Genomic DNA, 24,000 nt, shown 5'->3' with positions numbered 1-24,000 from the left:
CGAAAAAAAAAAAAAGAATTGTGTTTGGGTTTCCATTTTGCATTCTTTCTATTTTCTAATCTGTTGTTAAGGTTGACTGTTGTAGGCAACTCAGAGAATCTGTCAGAAAGAAAACCTGTTACCTCCCACTGGGCCTCCTTTCTAGTTCCACTTATTTTTTTAGAACTTTACCGCTAAAAGCAATAATGAAAACCTACATCGTATTGTCAAATTTCTGAGTAGCAGACATAACCAGCTACGTTTAAGAGAGAATACGTTTGTTTTTGTTTTTCCCGAGCTCACACACAGTTTTGGATGTTTGGATGTTTTTGTCTTTATCCATTGGGCCCAGGCCCTGAAGAGTGCAGTTAAAGAGGAAGCCTGTTTACCTCAATCTGGCCTCATAGGCAGAAAGGCAACAATGAGAGTCTTAGGTCCCAAAACTCCCTCTGGGAAGTTTCCCAGTGGCCCACTTCCTTGTAAGGCCAGCCTCATAATGGTCCACTACCTCCCAGTAGCACCACACAGCCCTCTACACATAGGAACCTTTGGGCATCCCCGTTGCAAACTCTGCACTATACTAGCTCCTGTTAACTCCGGGTGTCTTCATGGCGTCAGTTTTTCTTTAGAGAAGAGGTGTGAGTGAGACTTAAGAATCTCCTTCTCACCTAGGCACGGTGGCACGTGCCTTTAATCTAACTAACACTCAGGGAGCAAAGGCAGGAAGATTTCCATGACTTTGAGGCTAACTGGTCTATACTGAGTTTCATTTAAAAAAAATCCTTAAAGATCTTTATAAGATGGAGATAATGGCACATGCCTATAATGCCTGTAATTTCAGTACCTGGAGGCTGAGACAAAGGATCATGAATTTGAGGCTAACACAGGCTACATTCTGAGCACCAGGCTAGCCTGGGCTACGTAGACACTATTTATAAAAATAATATTCTTTAAGACAATTTACAATCCCTCACCCTACTTCCTTTGTGGAAGTGAGGATCACTCTCAGAGCCTTGTGCATGTTACACAAGTTGGTACCACCAGTCAACTGTTGTGGGGGTTTTCTGTCTTGCCTGATTCCCACAGTCGTTAAGTCCTAAAGAAATCACAGGAGGTCTACACTAACTATAAACTGATTGGCCCATTAACTCAAGCTTCTTATTAACCCTTATAACTTATACATGTGATGTTGGCATGATTAATGGTCCAGAGTTTGGTTAAAACTGCTTTTCAGGACTTGCATGTCTTTGTTTTCTATAGAATCTAATGGGATTTGGGAAAAGTTTCCTCAATTATAAATAGAAAGTGTAAAGCTAGTCATCTAAGTAACCACTGAGGTGTAATTTGGGAAGATATTTAGGAGGTAACAGCAAACCTGTACCACAGAAAGGGTGGTTCCCTAACTGCATATACGTAGGGAATAGTGTATATCCTTCGCTTTACCGTAAGTAATGATAAAACTAATTTTTCCTCTGTTCTTTTCATGCACAAATAAACCATCAACTTTCTTACCTAACAGGTAGTAGAAATTTCCTTTAACTTTTGGTACCGACTAGGAGAACATTTGTATAAAACCAATGATGAGGTCATTCACAGCATATTCAAAGCATACATTCAGAGGCTGCTTCATGCCTTGGCTCGACACTGCCAGTTGGAACCAGACCATGTAAGTACCCTTCTCTACTTAATCTTCTCCACCTTTTGGTTCTGACTTGATCTAACAGTCTTCAAGTTTTTTTTCACTTTAGCTTAAAAATTAGACCTATATAGGCACATTGTTTTTGCTGAGCTAGTAATTGTGTATGTAGGAATTTGATTTAAATGATGTTACAGAAGAAGAAAGCTAATTTTTTGTGCAAAGCCTTGTGTGTATATATGTGTGTAAAATGTTTGACTATGTTCAGAAACTTGTTGAACCTTTATGCAGCAATTAAAAATGAGAATTTCTGCAATAGTAATCAGTATGATAAGTGATAGAAATCAAAATGTAGAATTCTGTACTGTTTGTTTGGGCCTTTTTGTTTTCTTGTAGTGCCAGGGGCAAACCTAGGGCCTTGACCCATTCTAAGCAACTGCTCATGCTGAGCTACATTCCATTTCCTTGGTGGATTGTTTGGTTTTTTGTTTTGCTTTGAGACAGGGTCCACTGTATATGCTGGCTAGACCAGGCTGACCCCAACTTGAGGTCCACCTGCCTCTGCCTTTGAAGCACTGAGATTAAATGCATGTGCCACCCCACCTAGCCTTATTGGTGTTTTTGAGACAGTGTTTTGATAAGTAGTTGGGACCAGTTTTGAATTCTTAATTCATCTATGTCAGCCTCCTGATTACTGGAATTGCATGTTTACACCACCACATTGGGTTTATACTGTGTTTTTAATAGTGTAGGACATATGGTTAGGTAAAAATTAATACAAAAAAGTGAAAAAATTGTGTAAGGAAGTTGAATTTTGATTTCCCTCCACATGTGTATACATTTTCTTTATCACTTATAATCATTTGATAATTTAACAGAAAATGCATACATTTGCTTAGAAGAAAATATACTAGATGCATGAAATATTTCATTGGCAAGCTCTTCCACTGCCTTCTTTGCTTAATGTCTTTGCATATTATGCCTCAGTGTTTTTACCTTCTGGGTGGTTGTTGGGTGGCTTTAGTCTAGGCCCTGGAGTACATTTAATTGCTTATATTGAAATTTGACATGTTCATCTCTGAATTCTCCTAAACTGAAGATTGATCCTTAATTGTAACCACGATTTGCTTGAAAAACCACACATGAGCTGTTCTGGTCAATGGATTCTCTGTTCTGTGCCAGTTCTGTGGTATCATTTCCCTTGCAAATGTTTTTTACACTTGAAAGTTTATAGTACTGTAGAATCTTATACATTATTTCATCTGGAAAGCCATCAATCACTTCCTTATTATTTCTCTTAGTTTCTTTATTCTAAAACAAGGAGACTGAGCTAGATGAGCAATTATTGGTGCCACTAAAGGGTGCTTCTACAATGTTCATAGCCCAAAGTTTTCAAAGGCGCCTTTAACCTCTCGAAATTAGTTGGTAACTCGTTTATTTGGAGAAGTGCATTGGGATAGGAAGGATTTTTTTTTTAATTATTTATTTACTTAAGCAGTACCCTGCCTGTAGGCCAAAAGAGGGCACCATATCTCATTACAGATGGCTGTGGGCCACCATGTGTTTGCTGGGGATTGAACTCAGGTCCTCTGGAAGAGCAGTCAGTGCTCCTAACTGCTGAGCCATCTCTCCAGCCCTGGGATAAGAAGGATTTAAAGTCTAAACTTTACTTTGTGAAGTTATTGTGATAATGGTTGTTTTTTGTTTTGTTTAATATTTTGAAAAAGAAAGTCTCAGATTTGTCTGGTATTATAAAGAGCTGACCTCTAGATAGGCACCTTTTACAGCTTCTTTCCAGTCACTCTTCTAAACAAGCAAGATGTTTGATTAAAAATACGAAATAAAGATACATAGTCACACACATACACAGAAGAGTGGAGAGTAGACTGTGCTGACCCAGCACACCTAGCTCCTGAGTAGACCTTCTGTTCCCCTAACATAGCGTTGTGATTTCCCACTTTGGCTTATTAGCATTTGACTGCTGAAGAGCTTTATCTTTATGGGTTTTACTCAGAGCATGTCGGAGAGGTTTTTTTTTTTTTAATGTATTTTTTTAATTGATTTTTATTGAGTTCTACATTTTTCTCTGCTCCCCTCCCTGCCTCTCTCCTGCTCCCTTCAACCCTCCCTCGAGGTCCCCATGCTCCCAATTTACTCAGGAGATCTTGCCTTTTTGTACTTTCTACTTCCCATGTAGATTAGATCTATGTAAGTCTCTCTAGTGTCTGCATTGTTGTCTAAGTTCTCTGTGATTGTGGTTTGTGCTGGCTTTCTTTGCTTTATGTTTAAAAACTACTTATGAGTGAGTACATGTGATAATTGTCTTTCTGTGTCTGGGTTACCTCACTCAAAATAATGTTTTCTAGCTCCATCCATTTGCCTGTTAAATTCAAGCTATCATTATTGTTTTCTGCTGTGTAATACTCCATTGTGTAAATGTACCACATTTTTTTTATCCATTCTTCAATCGAGGGGGATTTAGGTTGTTTCCAGGTTCTGGCTATGACAAACAAAGCTGCTGTGACCATAGTTGAGCACATGTCCTTGTGGCACGATTGAGCGTCCTTTGGATATATACCCAAAAGTGGTATTTCTGAGTCTTGAGGAAGGTTGTTTCTTAATTTTCCGAGAAATCACCACACTGACATCCAAAGGGGCTGTACCAGCTTGCATTCCGACCAGCAATGCAGAAGTGTTCCCTTTTCCCCAAAACTTCTCCAGCATAAGTTGTCATCAGTGTTTTTGATCTTGGCCATTCTTTACAGGTGTAAGATGGAATCTCAGATTTGCATTTCTCTGATGACTAAGGATGTTGAACATTTCCTTAAGTGTCTTTCAGCCATTTTAGATTCCTCTGTTGAGAGTTCTCTGTTTAGGTCTGTACTGCATTTATTTTGTTGGATTATGTGATATTTTGGTGTCCAATTTCTTGAGTTCTTTGTATATTTTGGAGATCAGACTTCTGATGTGGGGTCTGATGTGGGGTTAATGAAAATCTTTTCCCATTCTGTAGGCTGTTGTTTTATCTTGTTGACCATGTCCTTTACTTTACAGAGGCTTTTCAGTTTCAAGAGGTCGTATTTATGAATTGTTTCTCTCAGTGTCTGTGCTTTAGGGGTTATATTTAGGAATTGGTCTCCTGTGCCAGAGTGTATTTCCCATTTTCTCTTCTGTAAGGTTCAGTGTTGCTGGCTTTATGTTGAGGTCTTTGATCCATTTGGACTTGAGTTTTGCGCATGGTGAACCAGTGAGTTTTAAACAGATGATACATGGTTTTGAATTTCAGGAGGGAGTTCCTGAAGAGACTGATGACTTTGGGGAGTTTCGAATGAGAGTGTCAGACCTGGTGAAGGACCTGATTTTCTTGATTGGATCTATGGAATGTTTTGCCCAGGTAAGTTTTACTGATTGCATCGATTGTGTTTATCTTGCTTCTATATCTTCTGTAAATGTTCCATCTCCCCCCTCTCCCAAGCTTGGTGGCTAAATGAGATAGTAGATAATGTAGGTGCCTAGCACATTGCCTGGCATATAGTAGCAATGTTCATTTAGGGTCCGATAAACTGGTTGTAGTGGATAGTGGATAGATAAATTCAGTTATGATTTCCTCTATTATTCTTACTAAGTAGAGCCATTCCAAGTGTACAGCTAGTAAATATGGACATCTCCAGGAAACTTATAGGGATTTGAACCCCACTGGGAAAAATGGGCAGGTTTTCCTGCTTTAATCCTAACAACTACTTAAATAGTTATGTCGTATTTCCTTGGTCCACAGTTAGATTCTTGTGCAGCTTTGTCCAGAGGTAGATAGACTCGAGTAGAAGAGTCATAGTCCTGTGGTTTCCTGGCGATCATTGAGTGACATTTTACTGTGTAAGGTTGCAATCATTATCATCATTCCACATCACTTAATATTAGAATATTTTCAGGTGTTGTTAGTATTGCTGGATCATACTTTAATGAGTCCTGATGTGACAGTTTGGATGCTGTGTTGTAGCAATACCAAATTACAAAAAAAAAAAAGAAAAAGAAAAAATGGGGAGAGGAGGGCTTGACATCCATTTTGTATATAAACTTTTATATAATTTTGCCCAGGAAATATTCAGTAAATTACAACTTTTCATTGCAAGGCTTGTTTTTTTGAATCTGCTATACAGATTTGGAGAATTTTAGGAAGCAGATTCAGTGGGCAAAGGACCTATACTCAGATTTCAACTCTTTTCTCACTACCTCTTGTCTTTGATTTAAGCTTAAAAATTATATAAACTGTCAGTGTTAACAAGATGTGTTCTGTGGAGCACCAGGTCCAGAAAACGTTCTTTGGCAAAAATGAAAGGAAAGAGGTTTTTGTTCTTGTTTTGCTTTCCTTTGTAGTGTCTCTTTTGACTGTAGAAATTGAATTTGTTTTGTTTTCAGTTATTTATTTTTGACTATAAACATTTTACTTGGCCTAATAGCAAGTTATGTTCCACCCATATATATGATCTGGTAAATTAAGAACCAGAACATCACTAAGTATTCTGCTAGGTTTGCCTTTTTTAAAAGATGTGTTTTTTGGCAGGATGATGGTGGCACATGCCTTTAATCCCAGCACTCAGAAAGCAGAGGCAGGTGGATCTCTGAATTAGAGACCAGCCTGGTCTACGGAGCGAGTTCCAACACTGCCACAAAGAAGCCCTGCTTAAAAAAACAAAAGAAAAACAATAAGTGCTTGCATGTGCTATTGTATAGAGCCTTCTGAGCAGTTAGTTTCCTTCCAGCACTTTACCTTGCACTACTGTTGGTGCAGCCAATAATTTATAAAGCAGATGCACATGCAGGATGTGTGCTTTAAGAACGTTTACCTATTGATGTGCTGTCAAGACCACCAGACACCCATTATTAATGTTTAACATTTTCCCCATGATTCTCAATTTTTGGAAACTCTTGGGGTTCTAAATATGTTTATTTTAGGCACTAAAATCGTAGTTCCTTTTAAACAGTGAGAATCCAAATATGAAAGTACTGTTCTTGGGTGGCTCTGAGAGATATTTGGGTTTAGAAAAAAGAGCCGGATTTCTTTGAACTAACATTTTTTGTTTTGTTTGTGTTTGGAATTCTGTTTTCTTTTAATGGCTCCATAATCCACCTCTTCTTCTCTAGTTGTATTCTACTCTGAAAGAAGGCAACCCACCCTGGGAGGTGACAGAAGCGGTTCTCTTTATCATGGCTGCTATAGCAAAGAGTGTTGATCCGTGAGTGTCTAATAAGTCTTTTGCTGGGAACTCTTTAATATCAAAAGAAAGGAGATTTACACCATGTTTCTGTATGGTATATTATTGGAAAGTCTTACAACTTCTATGCTGCTGTCTAGTCTTACAGCTTTAGTCTAGTGTAGGATGGCCTGCATTGCTGATGCCATATTTTAATATGTTTCCTAGAGTTAAACTTATTTTACTATTGACCCTAGAAATAGAATGCTGATTTTTTTTTTCCCCTCAGTGGCTCCTTTGTGACAGTGTGAAGGAGTTTGTTAGAGTGTTACATTGTTTGGTATTTCCTTAAAAACAATGGGATTGGCATTAATTTGGGTCTCCTGTTTTTGTGACCTTAGGTAAGCTGTTTAATTACATTGTTCTCTTTCTCAATCTTAGGGAATCTATGGGTTTCAGAGGCAGAGCATTGATACCATTTTATTTAAAAGAATAGAGAATCTAAAGGACAGTTGTTACTTTTGCTATTGCCATTGAAAATTTTAAATTATTTGAATTTGAATTGCAATTGCTAATTGCTTAGCATGAAAATTAAATTCATGGAAAGGTTCTTAAGCAGAGTTTGCTTGTGTCCTGAGTTTATACACTGATATAATAATTTTGTCCAGTTATGTGGTACTTTTGATCGGCACTTACACTCTGGCTCTATTTAGGACCGTGATTGGAAGGCGGCCGAGACAGATGGAGGGGCACCTGTTAAAGGCACAGTGCTTCTTCTTAGCTGCCTTTCTGGGCCTGGTCTGCGAGCTCGTAGATGTGTTTTCAACCTAAGAAATGCTTAAAGAGATGATTAGGCCTATTTTTCTTTTTTTCTAATAGAAGTTCTGCTTCTTAATTGCTTACTATAGCATTTGCTCTTAAACCATTTGGTGTCTTTTAGAGCCTTCTCTGATGGTCTGAGGGTTACTATTATACCCAATAGGTATTGATTTGAAAAGGGATAGGTAGATAGTCTCCCAAAACTGGTAGAGTGTCCAGTCTAAAGCATCAGTGAGAGAATAATTACTTGTTTATCTTCTCTTCAAGCCAACATGTGATTACAGTTTTTCATTTTGTTTTTTTTTTTTAGTCCATTTAAAGGATGTGATAAGCCTAGTAATTGGCAGGTGATATTCATGCTATAATCCTAGATATCGTCATATTAAACATCTTCATTTCTGGATTAAATTCTAACTGGGAACATCTTCCATTCTGTATTTTAAATCCAGTTTAGTATGAGGATGAGGGTGGTAAATTCACAGAACTGTGGAAAGTGTTTTATTGATTTAAATTTCCCCTCATGTTCCAAATCAGGGCATCCTAATGGCCCCTGCTCCTGTTTTCTTGGATTCTTTGACTTAGTAAACTGGTTCACCTGTACTTTCCTTTTCAGAGTTTCCAGTATCCAGCCATAAGAAATCCTTTGGAGGATAACAGCTAATAGAAGTGGTCTATGATTGTCATTCATTCATTCGCTTAAGTATTAAGCAGTATTTCCTGAGTGCCCACTATGTGCCAGGCACTGTTCTAGGTGCTGCAGATAGGGGACTAAATGAACTAGGTTCTTTAAAAGATGACTGTCACCATCAGCTGACATCTGCCTTTCCAATTGCAAATTCCTCTGTTTGCGGGCTTATATCTAGATACTTTCATGTCATTCAGAAGGAGCAGTGTACTTCTTCTGGAATATTGTTAGCTTTAATTTCTATCTTTTGTCACTTTTTGAAGTATTAGGGAATGCTCAGGACTGGAGAATGTGCCTCAGTGCACATTCTTAGCACCCCAAGACAGGAAGAAGCCAAAGTCCTGTTTGAAAATGTTCTGCACTTTGATTTGAATAGTTATTATTTACTTAGATGCCCTTTTTACAATGTGAAGTTTCACTGCTGCCTGTTGCTTGGCCAGAATAGTACCCTATAGACAGTAACTATAAGTACTTGCTTTCTATCCTCAGGGAGAACAATCCTACACTTGTGGAGGTACTAGAGGGAGTTGTCCGTCTCCCAGAGACTGTCCATATGGCTGTGCGGTACACTAGCATCGAGCTGGTTGGGGAAATGAGTGAAGTGGTTGACCGGAATCCTCAGTTCCTGGGTGAGTGTGGGTTCTGCCTCTGCTGCCATCACTTGAGCTGTCTCTTTTCTTTTGCACTTGTTTTCTTACTTCTCATAGAATAAGCACATTGTTATTTATATAAGTTGCTTAGTTTGAACATTTGTTAGACTTCCACAGGGCTGGACTACTTCATACTTTTCTTAAATTAAGCACAGATATTTCTGTCTCTGATGGTCTTTGGTACATGTGTTAGCTAATCAGACTGTCCTCCTAACACCAACTAAAGGAAAGAAGGGGGTTTATCTGTTAAGTAGATTTTTTTAAAAGATTTATTTATTTATTATGTATACAGTGTTCTGTCTGGCTTGGAGGCCAGAAGAGGACACCAGATGAGTGTGAGCCACCATGTGAGTGCTGGGAATTGAACTCAGGGCTTCTGGACGAGCAGGCAGTGCTCTTAACCACTGACCCATCTCTCCAGCCCCATAAGTAGATTTTTTTTTATCTAAACTAATAATTCAAAATAAAAAATAAATTAAAATGAGCTGGGTGGTGGTGCACGCCTTTAATCCCAGCACTTGGGAGGCAGAGGCAGGCGGATCTCTGTGAGTTTGAGGCCAACCTGGTCTACAAGAGCTAGTTCCAGGACAGGCACCAATACCACAGAGAAACCCTGTCTCGAAACAAAAACAAAACTTTATGCTGAACCCTGTCTTGAAAAACCTAAAAAAATAAAAAATAAAATAAAATGAATCTTGAGAGTTGGAGTTAAAGTTGGTATCCTTTATCCCAACACCCTTATTTTGCAAATGAATGCACTGAGATCCAAGGAAAACAAAACAAAAAAAAATTTGTCCAGAGAAATATGTAATCAAACTCCTGATATTTAAAACGATTCATTCTGAGAATTTTATGTGTTCCCAACTTTGTGAATGTTTGCAAATAATCTGGTTTTAATGACTAAAGTGTTTGCCACAAAAAGTAAACCAGTAGCTAAGTGTCGTGGTGAACACTAATCTTAGCACTTGGGAGGCAGTGGCAAGCCAGGCTCTGAGTTCAAGGCCAGCCTGATCTACAGAGAGAGTAGTTCCAGGACAGCCAAGGCTGTTATACAGAGAAACCCTGTTTTGAAAAACCACACACACACACACACACACACACACACACACACCAAAATAAGTACGTTTCTTTTTCTCACTTTTGTGCATGGATCCTATGATAGGTGTGTTCAGTTATTACCAAGCTACTTAGCAAGTGGAGCATGCCATTCCATAATATTTTCAAAATTCCTATGGTGTGTGTGCACCCTTCTACCAGGAAGCAAAAGTGGGGTCATTGTCGTGTCCAATAAGCAGCAAAGTTCAGTCCCTGCTTGCAGTATTTCATTCAGATTTGTACATCAGCAGTAAACAAATTGCTGTTTTGTAAATAACTGCTGATGTTATTTGAGAGTCAACGCCTACAATGTTGGAGTTGTGTGGGCTATCATTTCCAATTCTCCATCTTCTGAGTATTTAACTAAACAGGCTTGGGGCCTTTGGGGAAGAGGATAGACTACGGTAGGTTGTGTTAGAAATTAATTTTATAGTACCGAGGATCAATTCCAGGGCCGCAGTTATACTAGCTAAGCATCCTACCACTGAGCCACATTCTCACTTAAAGATAACTCTTTTAATTGGTTTTTGACACAGTATCTTTTGATTCCTTAAGTTTGGTTTGTTTTTTTCATGGTAACCATGAAAATGATCTTATGATCATATAGCACATTTAATATTTCCTTTCTTTAAAAATCATCTTTCCTTTCTTTAAAAAAATCTGATTTTATAAAGAAAGGGAAAAGAAGAATAGCATTAACTCTAGAAATAACTTTTGCAGTCAGGGTTGTTGGAGCAGTTAACGTTTGGTAAAGTCAAGTCATAGTAGTCAATTAATTTCATTTAGAAGTGCTACTGATGGGATTTGGGACATGGTTTAGTGGGTAAATCACTTGCCCTGCAAGTTTGACGGGAGTCTAGGTCCACTTAGAAACTGGAAAGCTGAAATGGGCAACAGAAATCCCAGCATTAGTGAGACAGAGGCGATCTCCAGGGCGGGCTGGCAAGTAAAACAGTCAGCAAACAGTGTGTTCAGTTAAGAGCCCCTGCCTCTATAAATAAAGTAGAGAGTGATAGAGGAACACTAACACCAACTGTGGAGCTACATGTGAACATTCATATACATATGCACACATACACAATTGTATTTGAATGTTGTTCTTTTAAAGTATATGCAACAGTGGGGATGTGTGCATAGGAGTGCAGGTGTCTGTGGAGGCCAGAGGCATCAGATCAGTCTGGAGCTGGAGTTACAGGCACTTGTAAGCCACTCTAGGTGTTTGAAACTGAACTGAGGTCTTGGGAAGAGTAGTGCACATGCCTAAGGCTAAGCCATCCCTTGGGCTCACGGTCAGTGGTTTTCAAACTGCTGCCTGATTCTGTGGGGTTCGAAGGAACAGTTAACTACAATGAAGAAAAAATTGAAAGCTGAAGTGAATGGAATTCAGGGCTTCCTGACAGAGCATCAGTGAGATCACCTCCAAATCTGTAGGTTGGTTTGTTTTATTGGTTCTTTTAACATTTTTATTTTATATGCATTGGTATTTTGCTTCCATGTTTGCCTATGTGAGGTTGTTGGATACCCTTGAACTGGACTGTTCTACAGACAGTTGTGAGCTGCCACATGGGTGCTGGAAATTGAACCTAGGTCCTCTGGAAGAGCAGCCAGTGCTCTTAACTACTCAGGTATCTCTCCAGCCCCTTGTTGATTCTTTTGAGACAAGATCTCATGAGCTATGTAGCCCTGGCTGTTCTGGAATTCATTATATAGACCAAACTGGCTTCACACTCACAGAGATCAGCCTGCCTCTGCCTCCCAAGTGCTAGGATTAAAGGTGTGTGTCACCACTTGCTGAATTTTTTTTTTAAACCAAGGGTAACTTATATTTCATTTATGGGTTACTTTTGAAAAATATACTTACCTTTGTTGCAACAAAGTATATACTTTTCTTAAGTATGATGTATAATCTGTATTTGGCTTTTATTTCGTAGACCCTGTATTGGGCTATTTGATGAAAGGCCTGTGTGAAAAGCCTCTGGCTTCCGCTGCAGCCAAAGCCATTCATAACATTTGTTCAGTTTGTCGGGATCATATGGCTCAGCACTTTAATGGACTCCTAGAAATTGCCCACTCCCTTGATTCTTTCATGTTGTCTCCCGAAGCTGCTGTGGGTTTGCTAAAAGGTTAGTAACAGTCTCCTCTCAACCATTACTTGTGGTTAAGTTTTTTTTTGAAGTTTTTTATTTATAATGTTCTTACTGATTTTTCTGTTCAGGGGAAATTTCCAATATGTGTTCATACATTCTTTTCTTAGCAAAACTTAAGCCTATCAAATTAATTCACACTGCTTTGCAGTATGTATAGTGTAATTATAGACTTGAGGTAGAGACAACACATTCATGTTTGCTGCTAAGAAGAAATGAATGATGTGTTATATCAATGTGAAAATCAGCATGAATTCTTCCAAACAAACACACAAGAAAGCTATAATTTTAAAAACAATACTGGTCTTTTAAAAAGAATTCTGTTTATTTTTGTAATATAGATCAACTAATTTAATTACCTCAATTCAGCCTTTATGTTCTTCATTTGAGTCATTTTGTTTTTCAGGAACAGCTCTTGTCCTAGCAAGACTCCCTTTGGATAAGATTACTGAATGTCTTAGTGAGCTATGTTCTGTTCAGGTTATGGCATTGAAAAAGGTGAGCCCAACTAAGGAATTAAACAAATATATACTTATATATGTTCAGAAATAAAAAGTACAATTCCTGTATACAAGTTAGTTATATGTTTAAAAGGCAAGAGATGTAGTAATAAGAGCGGTGGGGCTGCGTCCCCAGCACCCCGCTGCCCGCAACGCTAGCTTTCCCCAAAATAATTACACGGACACTGTATTCTTTTAAACACTGCTTGGCCCATTAGCTCTAGCCCTTACTGGCTAATTCTGATATCCCGATCAACCCATTTCTAATAAACTGTAGCACCGGTCTTACCGGGAAGATTCTAGCCTACGTCTATCCTGGGTCGGAGCTTCATCACGTGTGTCTGCTCGGGAGCGGGGCACATGTCGTCTCTGTCTGAGGCTTCTTACCTCACTTCCTCTTCCTCCCAGCATTCTGCTCTATTTACTCCACCCACCTATGTTCTAAGCTATGAGCCCAAGCAGTTTGTTTATTACTTAACCAATGAAATCAACAGATTGATATATGACACTCCCACATCAAAGAGAATTAACTGAAATTCATTAAAATTAGTAATTGTATTTGCATCCTAGAAAATATGCAATTGGACATTAATTTGCATCAAGGAAACAGTCTGAGAAAAGCATTGTTAGGCATATTTGTAGGTTTGACTATTATACAAACCCAGATGATCAGTCATTTGAAATGACTTCTGAATGCAAGTCAAGAGACATAGCAAACACTGGGCATATAAGGGCTGCTGTTACCATAGCAATTTCTTTTTCCTGAGTATGTGTACATTTAAAATAATGGTAAGGCCAGACATGGTATCCCTTGCACTTGAGAAGTCAATTCAGTAAGATCAGGACTTTGAGACTATGAAGTGAAGTTCAGGCATCCCAGACTAAATAGTGACATGCTCTTCAAATAAACAAACAAAGCCAAAGTAGCAGTAATAGTAGTTTAGTAACACATCAGTAACGGTCATATCAGAAACAAATACAGGAGTAAACATTGCACACTGCTGTTTGAGTAGCTGTGAAATCAGTGTTAAATTTTTCAGGTCCATTATAATCTTGTAAAGTGACTTTATACACGTGGTCTCTCGTTGACCAAAACATTGTTTATGTGTCACATGATTATTTAAAAATTAGTAGATTCTCAGGGTGATGGTGGTTCATGCCTTTAATCCCAGCACTCAGGAGGTAGAGAAAGGTGTTTCTTTGAATTCAATGCCAACCTGGTTTACTGAGGAATTCCAGGACAGCCAGGGCTACACAGAGAAACCCTGTGGGGGTGGGAGACAGTAGATTCTCAATATTGGTAATAACAATTTAGAAGGTCCAGTGTGAAAAGCAGGTCCAGGAAGTAAAACCAACCATATTCTAAAAACCTAGAAACCAGGAGTATTGGCACACACCTATAATCCCAACTCTGGGTGGGGAAGATTGAGACAAGAGGATCATGAGTTCAAGGCCAGCCTCAGCTACTTAGTAAGACTGTTTGAGGAACAGAAAATCTCTAGTCTACCATATTTTGTTGAAGAACACTTTAAAGCTGTCAGCTCTTCTCCAGTTGCATTTCTAGTGCAATAACAATAGGCTTACTAATGGAAGTTTTAGAACTTGCCATAATGGTCTTGAAGTTCATCTGTAATGATCTATACTGCTAGCAGTATTTAAGGAATTTTAGAAAAGAGAATGAGAGACAGTTTGCTTTAAAGAAGTAATAATCTTAACACTTTATCTTATATAAAACTAAATATAAATTGGGTATGGTGACACATGCCTATAATCCCAGTAGTTGAGTGCTGAGGCAGAAGCTAACCTTGGCTACATATACATTAGAAGACTTTGTCTAAAACTTAAAACAAAGCTGACCTGGGAAGAGGGTTCAGTGGGTCAGGGTGCTGGCCACCAAGCTTGAGGATCTAAATTTGATCCCCAGGACCCACATGGCAGAAGGAGAGAACTGATTCTCACTACTTGTTCTGGACCTCCACTCAACACTCTGCCCACCCCAGACTTAATTGTGTTTTTTCTTTGTTTTTGTTTGTTTTTCGAGACAGGGTTTCTCTGTAGCTTTGGTTCCTGTCCTGGAACTAGCTCTGTAGATCAGGCTGGCCTCAAACTCACAGAGTTCCGCCTGCCTCTGCCTCCCGGGTGCTGGGATTAAAGGCATGCGCCACCAACCGCCTGGCAGATATTTTTTTTTTAAAACTGCATATAAGAACTGGAGAGATAGCTCAGAAGTTAAGAGCACGTGGTGTTCTTATAGAAGACCTGGGTTCAGTTCTTATCATCCTCTTCTGGCCTTCTTGGGCACCAGGCTTATATACAGTATACATATATATTTACTCAGATTTACTCATAAACTTAAATATTTTTTAGCTAAATACAAATGTTACATATACTAAGTATAAAATAACAATGTACAGTTTCTATTATAGACATCTTAATCATAGATTAATAGAGAAAAAAATCAAATGATATTTTATCCTCTCAAGTGATTACATAGTGAATACACTAATATGCAGTCTAATCCAGGGCACAAGATGGAGGCAAGTCGTCTGCAAATAAGAAATTTGTACCATTTGAGTAGTTTTTCAGCTCTTCTTAAAGAGATAAGCAAAGGTTGATATGTAAGAATGTCTGCTGCAGTATTCACTAAAGGTCTATGTGTGTTAATGTCTTTGTTTCTTCAGCTGTTGTCTCAGGAGCCCAGCAATGGCATATCTTCAGATCCCACTGTGTTCTTAGATCGCCTGGCGGTAATATTTAGGTAAGAAGGGAGGTTTAGTCTCCTAGAGTTAAAATAAAAACACAAATGAAACACCAAAATAAGCAAGCCAATAGTGATGGTACAAACCTGTAATTCCAGTTCTAGGGAGGTGGAGGCTAGAAGATAAGAAGTTGAAGGTCACGCTTACTACACAGCAAGCTGGGGCCAGCCTAGGCTATAAGAAGATCCTGTCTCTGACCCTACCTTGCTACATACAAACACACACCACCATCATCCCCATCACTTTGGTTATTATTTTGGTGGTTCTCAAGCTAGTGTGTACCAGAATCACCTTGAAACTCTTTCAAAACAGATTGTTAGCTCCCATCCACCAAGGTATCTTGATTCATTGGATCTTTAGTAAGATGTAAACAGTTGACATTTCTCTTAAGTTCTATAGTGACATTGTTGTTTCTTCCTGCTGTTACAGAGACAATACTCTTCAGGATCATTGGTATATATTATATATATCCAAAAATTAATAAAGTCTCTTCAATGCTGGATGAAATAAGTCCTTTGCATTCAAGAGGAGCCATGATTAAAAAGACGATTGAGTAATGGTGACCAAAACTTGATCTTGGCTGAGTTGTATAGCTTATACGTTTGTTAGGCTCGTGGGCAATTAGGGTATCAGAGTAATAGTTGTATAGAAGAAGCCTATGCCAGGCATTGTTTTTGCTTATTAGTTATTACTATCAAGTGACTTGATGCAACACTTTTCCCTTCATAGCTGTGAGAGCCTGCTAATAGCTTCCCCCCCACTCCACAAGGCAGTTTCTTTATAGGCTGTCCTGGAACTCACTCTGTAGACCAGGCTGGCCTTGAACTCAGAGATCCGCCTGCCTCTTGTCTCCCAAGTGCTGGGATCAAAGGTGTGCATCATCACACCTGGCTGAACTTTCTCTGTTTTAATGCTCAGGGTAGGTTGTATGTATTTTTATTAATTTGGAAACAAACACATTTAGGTTTATAAGGAGAAATAATAGAAAAAGTAGTAGAACCTGCCCTACAGCCCATATAACCAGAGTTTCATGAAATTTCCTTGTTCTAGTAGAACTGCCTTAGTGGCAGTTTGATGTTTGTGTATGGGGGGTGGCTTAAAGTATGTTTGTTTTACTTGAAATGGGCTAGAAGAAAACTGTTGGTGTAAGTAAATGACTCTACCACCTGATTTTATGAGCAGAGCGAGGTCTGGGTTCTTAGTTAAATTTATCTTTCACTGTTTGGGGCTATTATCTTTTCCCAGGCACACCAATCCCATTGTAGAAAATGGACAGACTCATCCGTGCCAAAAAGTCATACAGGAAGTAAGTACTAATGAATGCTTTTTTTCTTTTCCCCTTGAGGAGCTGTGTTGAGGAGACACTGATTTCACATGTTCATAGTGAGATTTAATTTGTTGGCATGGTAAGAGGTAGAAATTCTAAGATTAACTGATTGCTAAGAGGCTTAATCAGTCCTAGCCTAATATTGTGACAAAGTAAGTGACATTAGCTTTCCCTCAGTATAATACTCCCTTCTATTTTATCCACTCAGAATAATATGAGGATCAAGAGATATGGGGTTTTTATTTGTTAGTTTCTTTCTTATTTTATAAATTGTGTATCTGTGCACATGCACTCGCAGGGCACATGGGTCAGAGCACAGCCTGCGGGAGTTGGTTCTCTCTCTGTATTCTGTGTTGCCCAGGGATGTAATTCACGTCATAAGTTTGGGTGGCAAGTGTCTTTACTGATGAATCATCTCTATAGCCAAAGTCATGGTTTCTAGAAGTGCATTGCAAACTTTGGAGGTTACATAAATACTAGATATCCTTAATTTTTCAGTGTAGCAGATAACTATTTATATCCCCAGTTCTTTTGTGTGTTTTCTGCTTTCCTAAAGCTACCTTTAAAGATTTTTTTTCCTCTGAAATTCTTTTCTATCCTCACTGAGGAATTCTGAAATTTAGGGAAACGGGTATCTGATTTTTATAGAGTTGGTGGTCTTGTTCTGACAAGTCACTGTGTTTCTCTCAAGAAGCAATTGGGTTTTAGTAATGTGTAATATATGAACCTGTGCACATCTGTATACATACTGGCTGAATTAGGCCATGTATACTACCATAAAGAAAATCCTGTCCAAGTCAGACAGGTGTAATAATGTATGCAGTAATACCAGGAACTCGTAAGGCTGATGCGGAAGATTGTCAAAGCTTTGAAGTAGCTGAAGGCCAATCTATGGTGTAAGACTAATAATAATTACTTAGTTTAAAACAAATCAGATATTACCAATTTAGGATTATTTTCTCGGCTATTAGTTGATATGCTTTCTTTCTCATATTTTAACTTTTGATTCAGATATGGCCAGTTTTGTCTGAGACTCTAAATAAACACCGAGCTGACAATCGGATTGTAGAACGTTGTTGCAGATGTCTGCGCTTCGCTGTTCGTTGTGTAGGCAAAGGGTCTGCAGCCCTTCTACAGCCACTAGTCACACAGGTAAGTTTTCCTTGAGTGACATGCTATGTACACAACTATACCTTCAGCGCAAAAACTTTGTTGATGAAATGAAGCCGTTTTGATTGATTGATTGATTTACAAAGGAAAATATATTTTAATAAATAAGTACATGAAGTAAGTATGTTGTCCATAGAGAAAGAGCTTGTGTAGCAGCAGTCTGTAAGATCCTGTGAAGAGAAGAGCTTGTGCTCAGCCTTTATGTGCCAGCGGTAAACACGTAAATTAATGTCTTTTGGGACAATGAAACAAGTCAAACTTGCTGTTTCTTGAACCAGCCAGATTTTGTTCTATCTTGACTATATTTTGCTTTTCACATGGGTCTCTTTTATTTGTCAAAAATGAATGTGATTCTCTTTTCCCCCAAGGGGTAGTATACATGCATGTGTATAGGGAGAGTGTGTCCAGCGTTAACAGAGTGTCTTCCTCAATCAAACTCTAAATTTCTTGTTGGGATAAGATCTCTCCCTGAACTTGGAGATCTGGCTATTCTAGCGAGATAGCAAGCTTGCTCTAGGTGTGCCTTGTCTGCCTCTCAAGTATTCAAATTGCAAGTGCCCATCCCACCTGCCCAACTTTTACATGGGTACTGGGGATCTGAACTCTGATCCTAATGCTTGTGCTTTTATCCATGAGTCACCTTCCCAGTCCCAATTTATTTTCTTTTAATCATTAAGATTGGTAATTGTGATGGTGTGATTTGAAGTAGTAGCATTTAGACCTACATGAAACACTTATCCTTAGGTCATTAAGTAATTTGTGTTTATGTTAGCCTCCTGTGTCAATATAGCACATTTAAACTTAGGGGAAGTTGGGGGGTATTTTTGTTCTACACTGTCAAATTAGAGTTAAAACATTGACTATGCCAGCGAGACTACACTTTTACAGTGTGTCCCTTAACCAAAATAAAAGAAAAATGAGGGTTGGGCATAGTGGGTGCAGACCTTTAATCCTAGACAATGAGACTATATTTTGGAAATACTACCCCAAGTACTAAATTGCTTGTAGTTTGAAGTATTTGACAGTTCTTTCAACATTGTCTTCAGAAGGAAACCAGTCAAAGGCATGAAAGAACTCTTTAAAAAGAAAACTTGTGGACTGGAGAGATGGCTCAGAGGTTAAGAGCACTGGTTGCTCTTCAGAGGTCCTGAGTTCAATTCCCAGCAACCACATGGTGGCTCACAACCATCTGTAATGAGATCTGGTTCCCTCTTCTGGCCTGTAGCAGGTATACATGAGGACAGAACACTGTTACAATAATAAATAAATCTTTTAGAGAGATTTAAAAAACTTGAAAATTAAGTTGAGCCTTGTGTTTCTTTCTTTCTTTTTTTTTTTCTTTTTTTTTTCTTTTTTTTTTTGTGGTTTTTCGAGACAGGGTTTCTCTGTGGCTTTGGAGCCTGTCCTGGAACTAGCTCTGTAGACCAGGTTGGTCTCGAACTCACAGAGATCCGCCTGCCTCTGCTTCCCGAGTGCTGGGATTAAAGGCGTGCGCCACCACTGCGCGGCGAGCCTTGTTTTTCAGAAAGTATTGCCAATAAACTGTAAAACTTTGCCTTAAAGAGAAAAGCCCCGAGCCGGGCGATGGTGGCTGGAGAGAGTTTAAGAACACTGGCTGCTCTTCCAGAGTTCCTGAGTTCAATCCACCAGCAATTGTATAGTGATCACAGACATTTATAATGAGATCTGGCGCCCTCTTATGACTTGCAGGCATACATGCAGACAGAATACTGTATACATAGTAAATGAACAAATCTTTTAAAAAAAGAGAGAGAAGCTTCATCTGATTTTCTTCCTGCAAATAGATTGTCGATACTCCAGATTCTTTCTGAGGGATGAGGGGTGAGTTGACTGGGTAGTTTCTTCTTGCAGATGGTGAATGTGTACCGTGTACATCAGCATTCCTGTTTCCTGTACCTTGGCAGTATCCTTGTGGATGAGTACGGCATGGAAGAAGGCTGTCGGCAGGGATTATTAGACATGCTCCAGGTGTGTTTTTCCTGGGGAGAATATGCCAGGCGTTATGGGCCTGGGGACCTTTGCTGTGTCTTTATTCTTATTACAGCCATGGCATATTGATTTTCTAATGTCGGGGAGGTAGACACTTGGTGATTGTTTTATTTTCTTCTATTTATTTATTTTAGACAGGGTCTCACTATGTCCTGGAACTCACTATGTAGACCAGGTTGGTCTCAAATTCACGGAGATTGCATGCCTCTACCTTCCAAGTCCTGAGGTTACAAGCTATACCACTATGCCTGGCTTTTTAATTTCTTAATGCATTTGTTGGGGTGTGGGGTACACATATCACCAGAGTGTGGAAGTCAGAGGACAGCTAGGGAGTTGATTATTTTCTTCCATCATGTGGGCACAGAAGATGAAACTCAGATACCAGGTTTGATGACTAGACCGCATCTAGTACAATATATAAAGTGTCTTCCCTAATGCTGGGATGGGTGCTTGCTGTTCTTGCAGAGGACCTGAATTCAATTCCAGCACCCATGTAGTGGCTTTCAGCTGTCCACTGCTCCAGTTCCAGGTCATCTGATACCACTTTCTGACTTCCAAATACACTAGGCATGCCGATGGTGTACATACATAACATGCAGGCAAAATACTCCTACACATAAAACAATCCTTAAAGAAAATTTTTTAAAATTTCTAATTCCGTGCCAAGTATGATATTTCGTAACTATAGGCATTTTGTGAGTTGAAAGCCTTTAATCCCATCACTCCAGAGACAGGCGGATCTCTGAGTTCAAAGCCAGCCTGGCCTAAAATCAACAAGGAGCTGAAGAAATAGCTCACTAGGTAAAGTGCTTTCTTCAAAAAACATGAGTTTGAATTCTCAGAGCCAGTAATTCCCATCAGATACAGTGGTGTAAGCATCTATAATCTCATGGTTCCTGTGGAAATTGAAGCTCTCAGACCTGGATGGCACATGCAACAGAAAAACAACAAAGGATCCATCCCTAGGATTGTCATCTGACCTCCACATTCATAAACAAACAAATACGTTTTTAAACATTCCATGAAAGATTCAAATATGATGGTGCATGCCTATATTCTCATTATTCAGGAATCTGAAGCAAGAGGATTACTGTGAGTTTGAGACCGACCTTGGTATACTGTGACTCCAGTTTCAGGAGCTCTGTGACACTATCTTCCAAAGTAAAAAGATTTTAAGTGGGGATGAGACATAATCAATTCGTTGCATCAACTGAAATATGTACTTTTGTCCCTTAAATGTCTTCTATGTATGTGTTAAGTGTATTGTGTGTGTGATATACACATCAGTGTATAGGTGTATGTGTATATACATTTGGAGACAAGAATAGAGCATCAGGTGTCTTTCTCCTGCTTTCTGTCTATTGCCTTGAGATAGGGTCTCTCACTGAAGCAGAAGATTTTTCCACAAGGCCAGCTGGCTAGTAAGCTCTTAGCATCTGCCTTTCTAACCGCCGCCAAAAGAAATTGACGTTACAGGCACATCGGGCTCTTTATGCAGGCACTAGAGATCCAAACTCAGTTCCTCACGCTAGCATAGCAGGTGCTCTTCCCTACTGAGCTGACTCCTTCCTCAGTCCCTAATAGGTGACTTTTTGATCCTTTCTCCTCTCTCTCTCTCTCTCTCTCTCTCTCTCTCTTAAACATATAAGCTTGTTCTTTGAATTGGTCAAGAGTTCTCTTTTTCTTTCTGCCTGTCACAATCTTGTCATTTCCTACGTGCTTCTTCTACTTGTATTTGCTATGATGTTTGGCAAGTCTAAATATTGACATTTATGTTTAAGCATTTGTTTTAAAATTACTGTTTTGTTCTAGGCACTATGCATTCCCACTTTTCAGCTCCTAGAACAGCAGAATGGCCTCCAAAATCACCCCGACACTGTAGATGACCTATTCAGGTTAGCCACCCGGTAAGTCCTTCTGAAGAACAAGACTTTAATGTTAATTGCTCATCTCTTGTCACTGCCTAATTTTGCCATCTGACATTTTATTATTTCCTTCTCTATAAAATGAGGTCATCAGGAAAAGTAGCTTAATGATTCATAGCCTTTTTGTGAGCTGCCCTATACGTAGAGGTGAGGGGGTATTAGGTGGGAACATGGAAGGAATATGCACCACATAAAAATGTACTTAGGGGCTGGAGAGATGGCTCAGTGGTTAAGAGCGTTGCCTGCTCTTCCAAAGGTCCTGAGTTCAATTCCCAGCAACCATATGGTGGCTCACAACCATCTGTAATGAGGTCTGGTGCCCTCTTCTGGCCTGCAGGCATACACACAGACAGAATATTGTATACATAATAAATAAATAAATATTTAAAAGAAAAAAGAAAAAAAATGTACTAAGGCAGCCGGGCAATGGTGGCGCACGCCTTTAATCCCAGCACTAGGGAGGCAGAGGCAGGCGGATCTCTGTGAGTTTGAGACCAGCCTGGTCTACAAAGCTAGTACCAGGACAGGCTCCAAAACCACAGAGAAACCCTGTCTCGAAAAACAAAAAAAAAAAAAAAAAAAAAAAAAAAAATGTACTTAGGCTAGGGATGTGTCTAAGTGGAGACTCCGAGCTCAGTGCCCACTATCAAATGAAAATAAGATAGTGCTTACCCAGTGTCTTCGTGGTTACTATTGCTGTGATGAAACACTGACCAAAAGCAACTTTGTGAGAAAAAGGTTTATTTCATTCACAGTTCCATATAACAGTTATTATCAGAGTAGTGATGGCAGGAATCTGGAGGCAGGAGCTAATGTAGAGGCCATGGAGGGTGCTTACTTGCTTGCTCAGCCTGCTTTCTTTCCTATAGAACCCAAGACTGTTAGGCAAGGGTTGAACCCACCCTCAATAGGCTGGGCCCTCCCACATCAATCATTAATTAAGAAAATGCTTTACGGGCTTGCCCAGAGCCCGATCTTACGGAGGCATTTTCTCAGCTGAGACCCCCTCTACTCAGAAGGCTCTAGCTTCTGCCAAACTGACATGAACTAGCCAGCACACACAGGTAATCCCCAGTGGTGTTACTGTCTCGTGCTGCTCTCATTGTTTCCTGCTTCACTCTACTTCTTGAAGAAACTGAACATCCTTAAGATAGAACCAGTGATTCCTAGTTTTTGTTTGTTTATTTTATAGACAGAGTCTCCCTTCATGGCTCTGACTGTCCTGAAAGCTCACTATGTAGACTAGCCTGGCTGAAATCTGCCTGCCGGAATTAAAGATGTGCACCACCATGTCCAACTTCGTCTGACTACTAATTAATTTTCCTCTTTCTGTGATGAAATACCCTGTCTGGCAGCTTAAGGAAGAAAGGGTTTTCTTTTGATTACAATCTAACGCTTTAGTCTGTCACAGTGGGGAAGTTACAGCAGTAGGAGCTTAAAGCAGAGGTGCTAGGCTGACTTTCTCCTTTTTATGCAACTTAAGATCCCAACCCAAAGAATGGGACTGCCCAAGGGCTGGAGAGGTGGCTCAGCAGTTAAGAGCGTTGCCTGCTCTTCCAGGGGTCCTGAGTTCAATTCCCAGCAACCACACGGTGGCTCACAACCATCTGTAATGAGGTCTGGTGCCCTCTTCTGGCCTGCAGGCATACATGAACACAGAATATTATATATGTATATATATATATATGTGTGTGTGTGTGTATAATGAATAAATATTTTTTTAAAAAAAGAATGGGACCGCCCAAAACAAGTGTCCTTCCCACCTCAGTTACGCTTATCAGGATAACCCCCCCAGGCATTCCCAGAGGCCTGTCTCCCGGGTAATTCCAGATCTTATTGAGTTGAAATTGAGAATAGCAGGTTCCCTGGTCTCCCCCTTTTATTTATATACATATGTATGTATGTAATGTATGTATGTATAAAGAGTTTTTAAAGAATAACTTCAAGGGCAGGGCTCCTTGGAATGGGTTCACCGTTTGGTGGCATCCAGTGAGTTCTCGCGCTGGGCAGTGCCCATATCCGCAGAAGGCCTCCAAGGTTCTTTAAAAAAAAAAAAAAAAAAAAAGGAAAGAAAGAATGACTTCAAGTTCCCAGGAAATTTAGTGAAAA

At 39.4% G+C, this 24,000-nt stretch overlaps 1 protein-coding gene across 2 annotated transcripts in view; it reads left to right on the top strand.

Moving 5' to 3' along the window:
- The window catches only part of Tnpo3 (transportin 3), a 77,821-nt gene that overhangs the window by 37,389 nt on the left and 16,432 nt on the right, over positions 1-24,000 (top strand). For both annotated transcript variants that reach the window (XM_005365756.3, XM_013353256.2), the window contains 11 exons: positions 1,499-1,645; positions 4,902-5,009; positions 6,758-6,849; positions 8,801-8,940; positions 11,988-12,179; positions 12,607-12,698; positions 15,382-15,458; positions 16,705-16,765; positions 17,798-17,938; positions 19,829-19,945; positions 21,779-21,873. In XM_005365756.3, the coding sequence (XP_005365813.1) occupies positions 1,499-1,645; positions 4,902-5,009; positions 6,758-6,849; positions 8,801-8,940; positions 11,988-12,179; positions 12,607-12,698; positions 15,382-15,458; positions 16,705-16,765; positions 17,798-17,938; positions 19,829-19,945; positions 21,779-21,873 (1,262 nt within the window). The remainder of the gene's footprint in view (positions 1-1,498; positions 1,646-4,901; positions 5,010-6,757; positions 6,850-8,800; positions 8,941-11,987; positions 12,180-12,606; positions 12,699-15,381; positions 15,459-16,704; positions 16,766-17,797; positions 17,939-19,828; positions 19,946-21,778; positions 21,874-24,000) is intronic.

The sequence above is a fragment of the Microtus ochrogaster genome, unplaced genomic scaffold (genome assembly GCF_000317375.1).
Source record: "Microtus ochrogaster isolate Prairie Vole_2 unplaced genomic scaffold, MicOch1.0 UNK4, whole genome shotgun sequence".
In the NCBI taxonomy this organism is placed as follows: domain Eukaryota; kingdom Metazoa; phylum Chordata; class Mammalia; order Rodentia; family Cricetidae; genus Microtus; species Microtus ochrogaster.
Note: the sequence above shows the minus strand (reverse complement) of the source record. Positions and strands in the feature narration are given on the sequence as shown.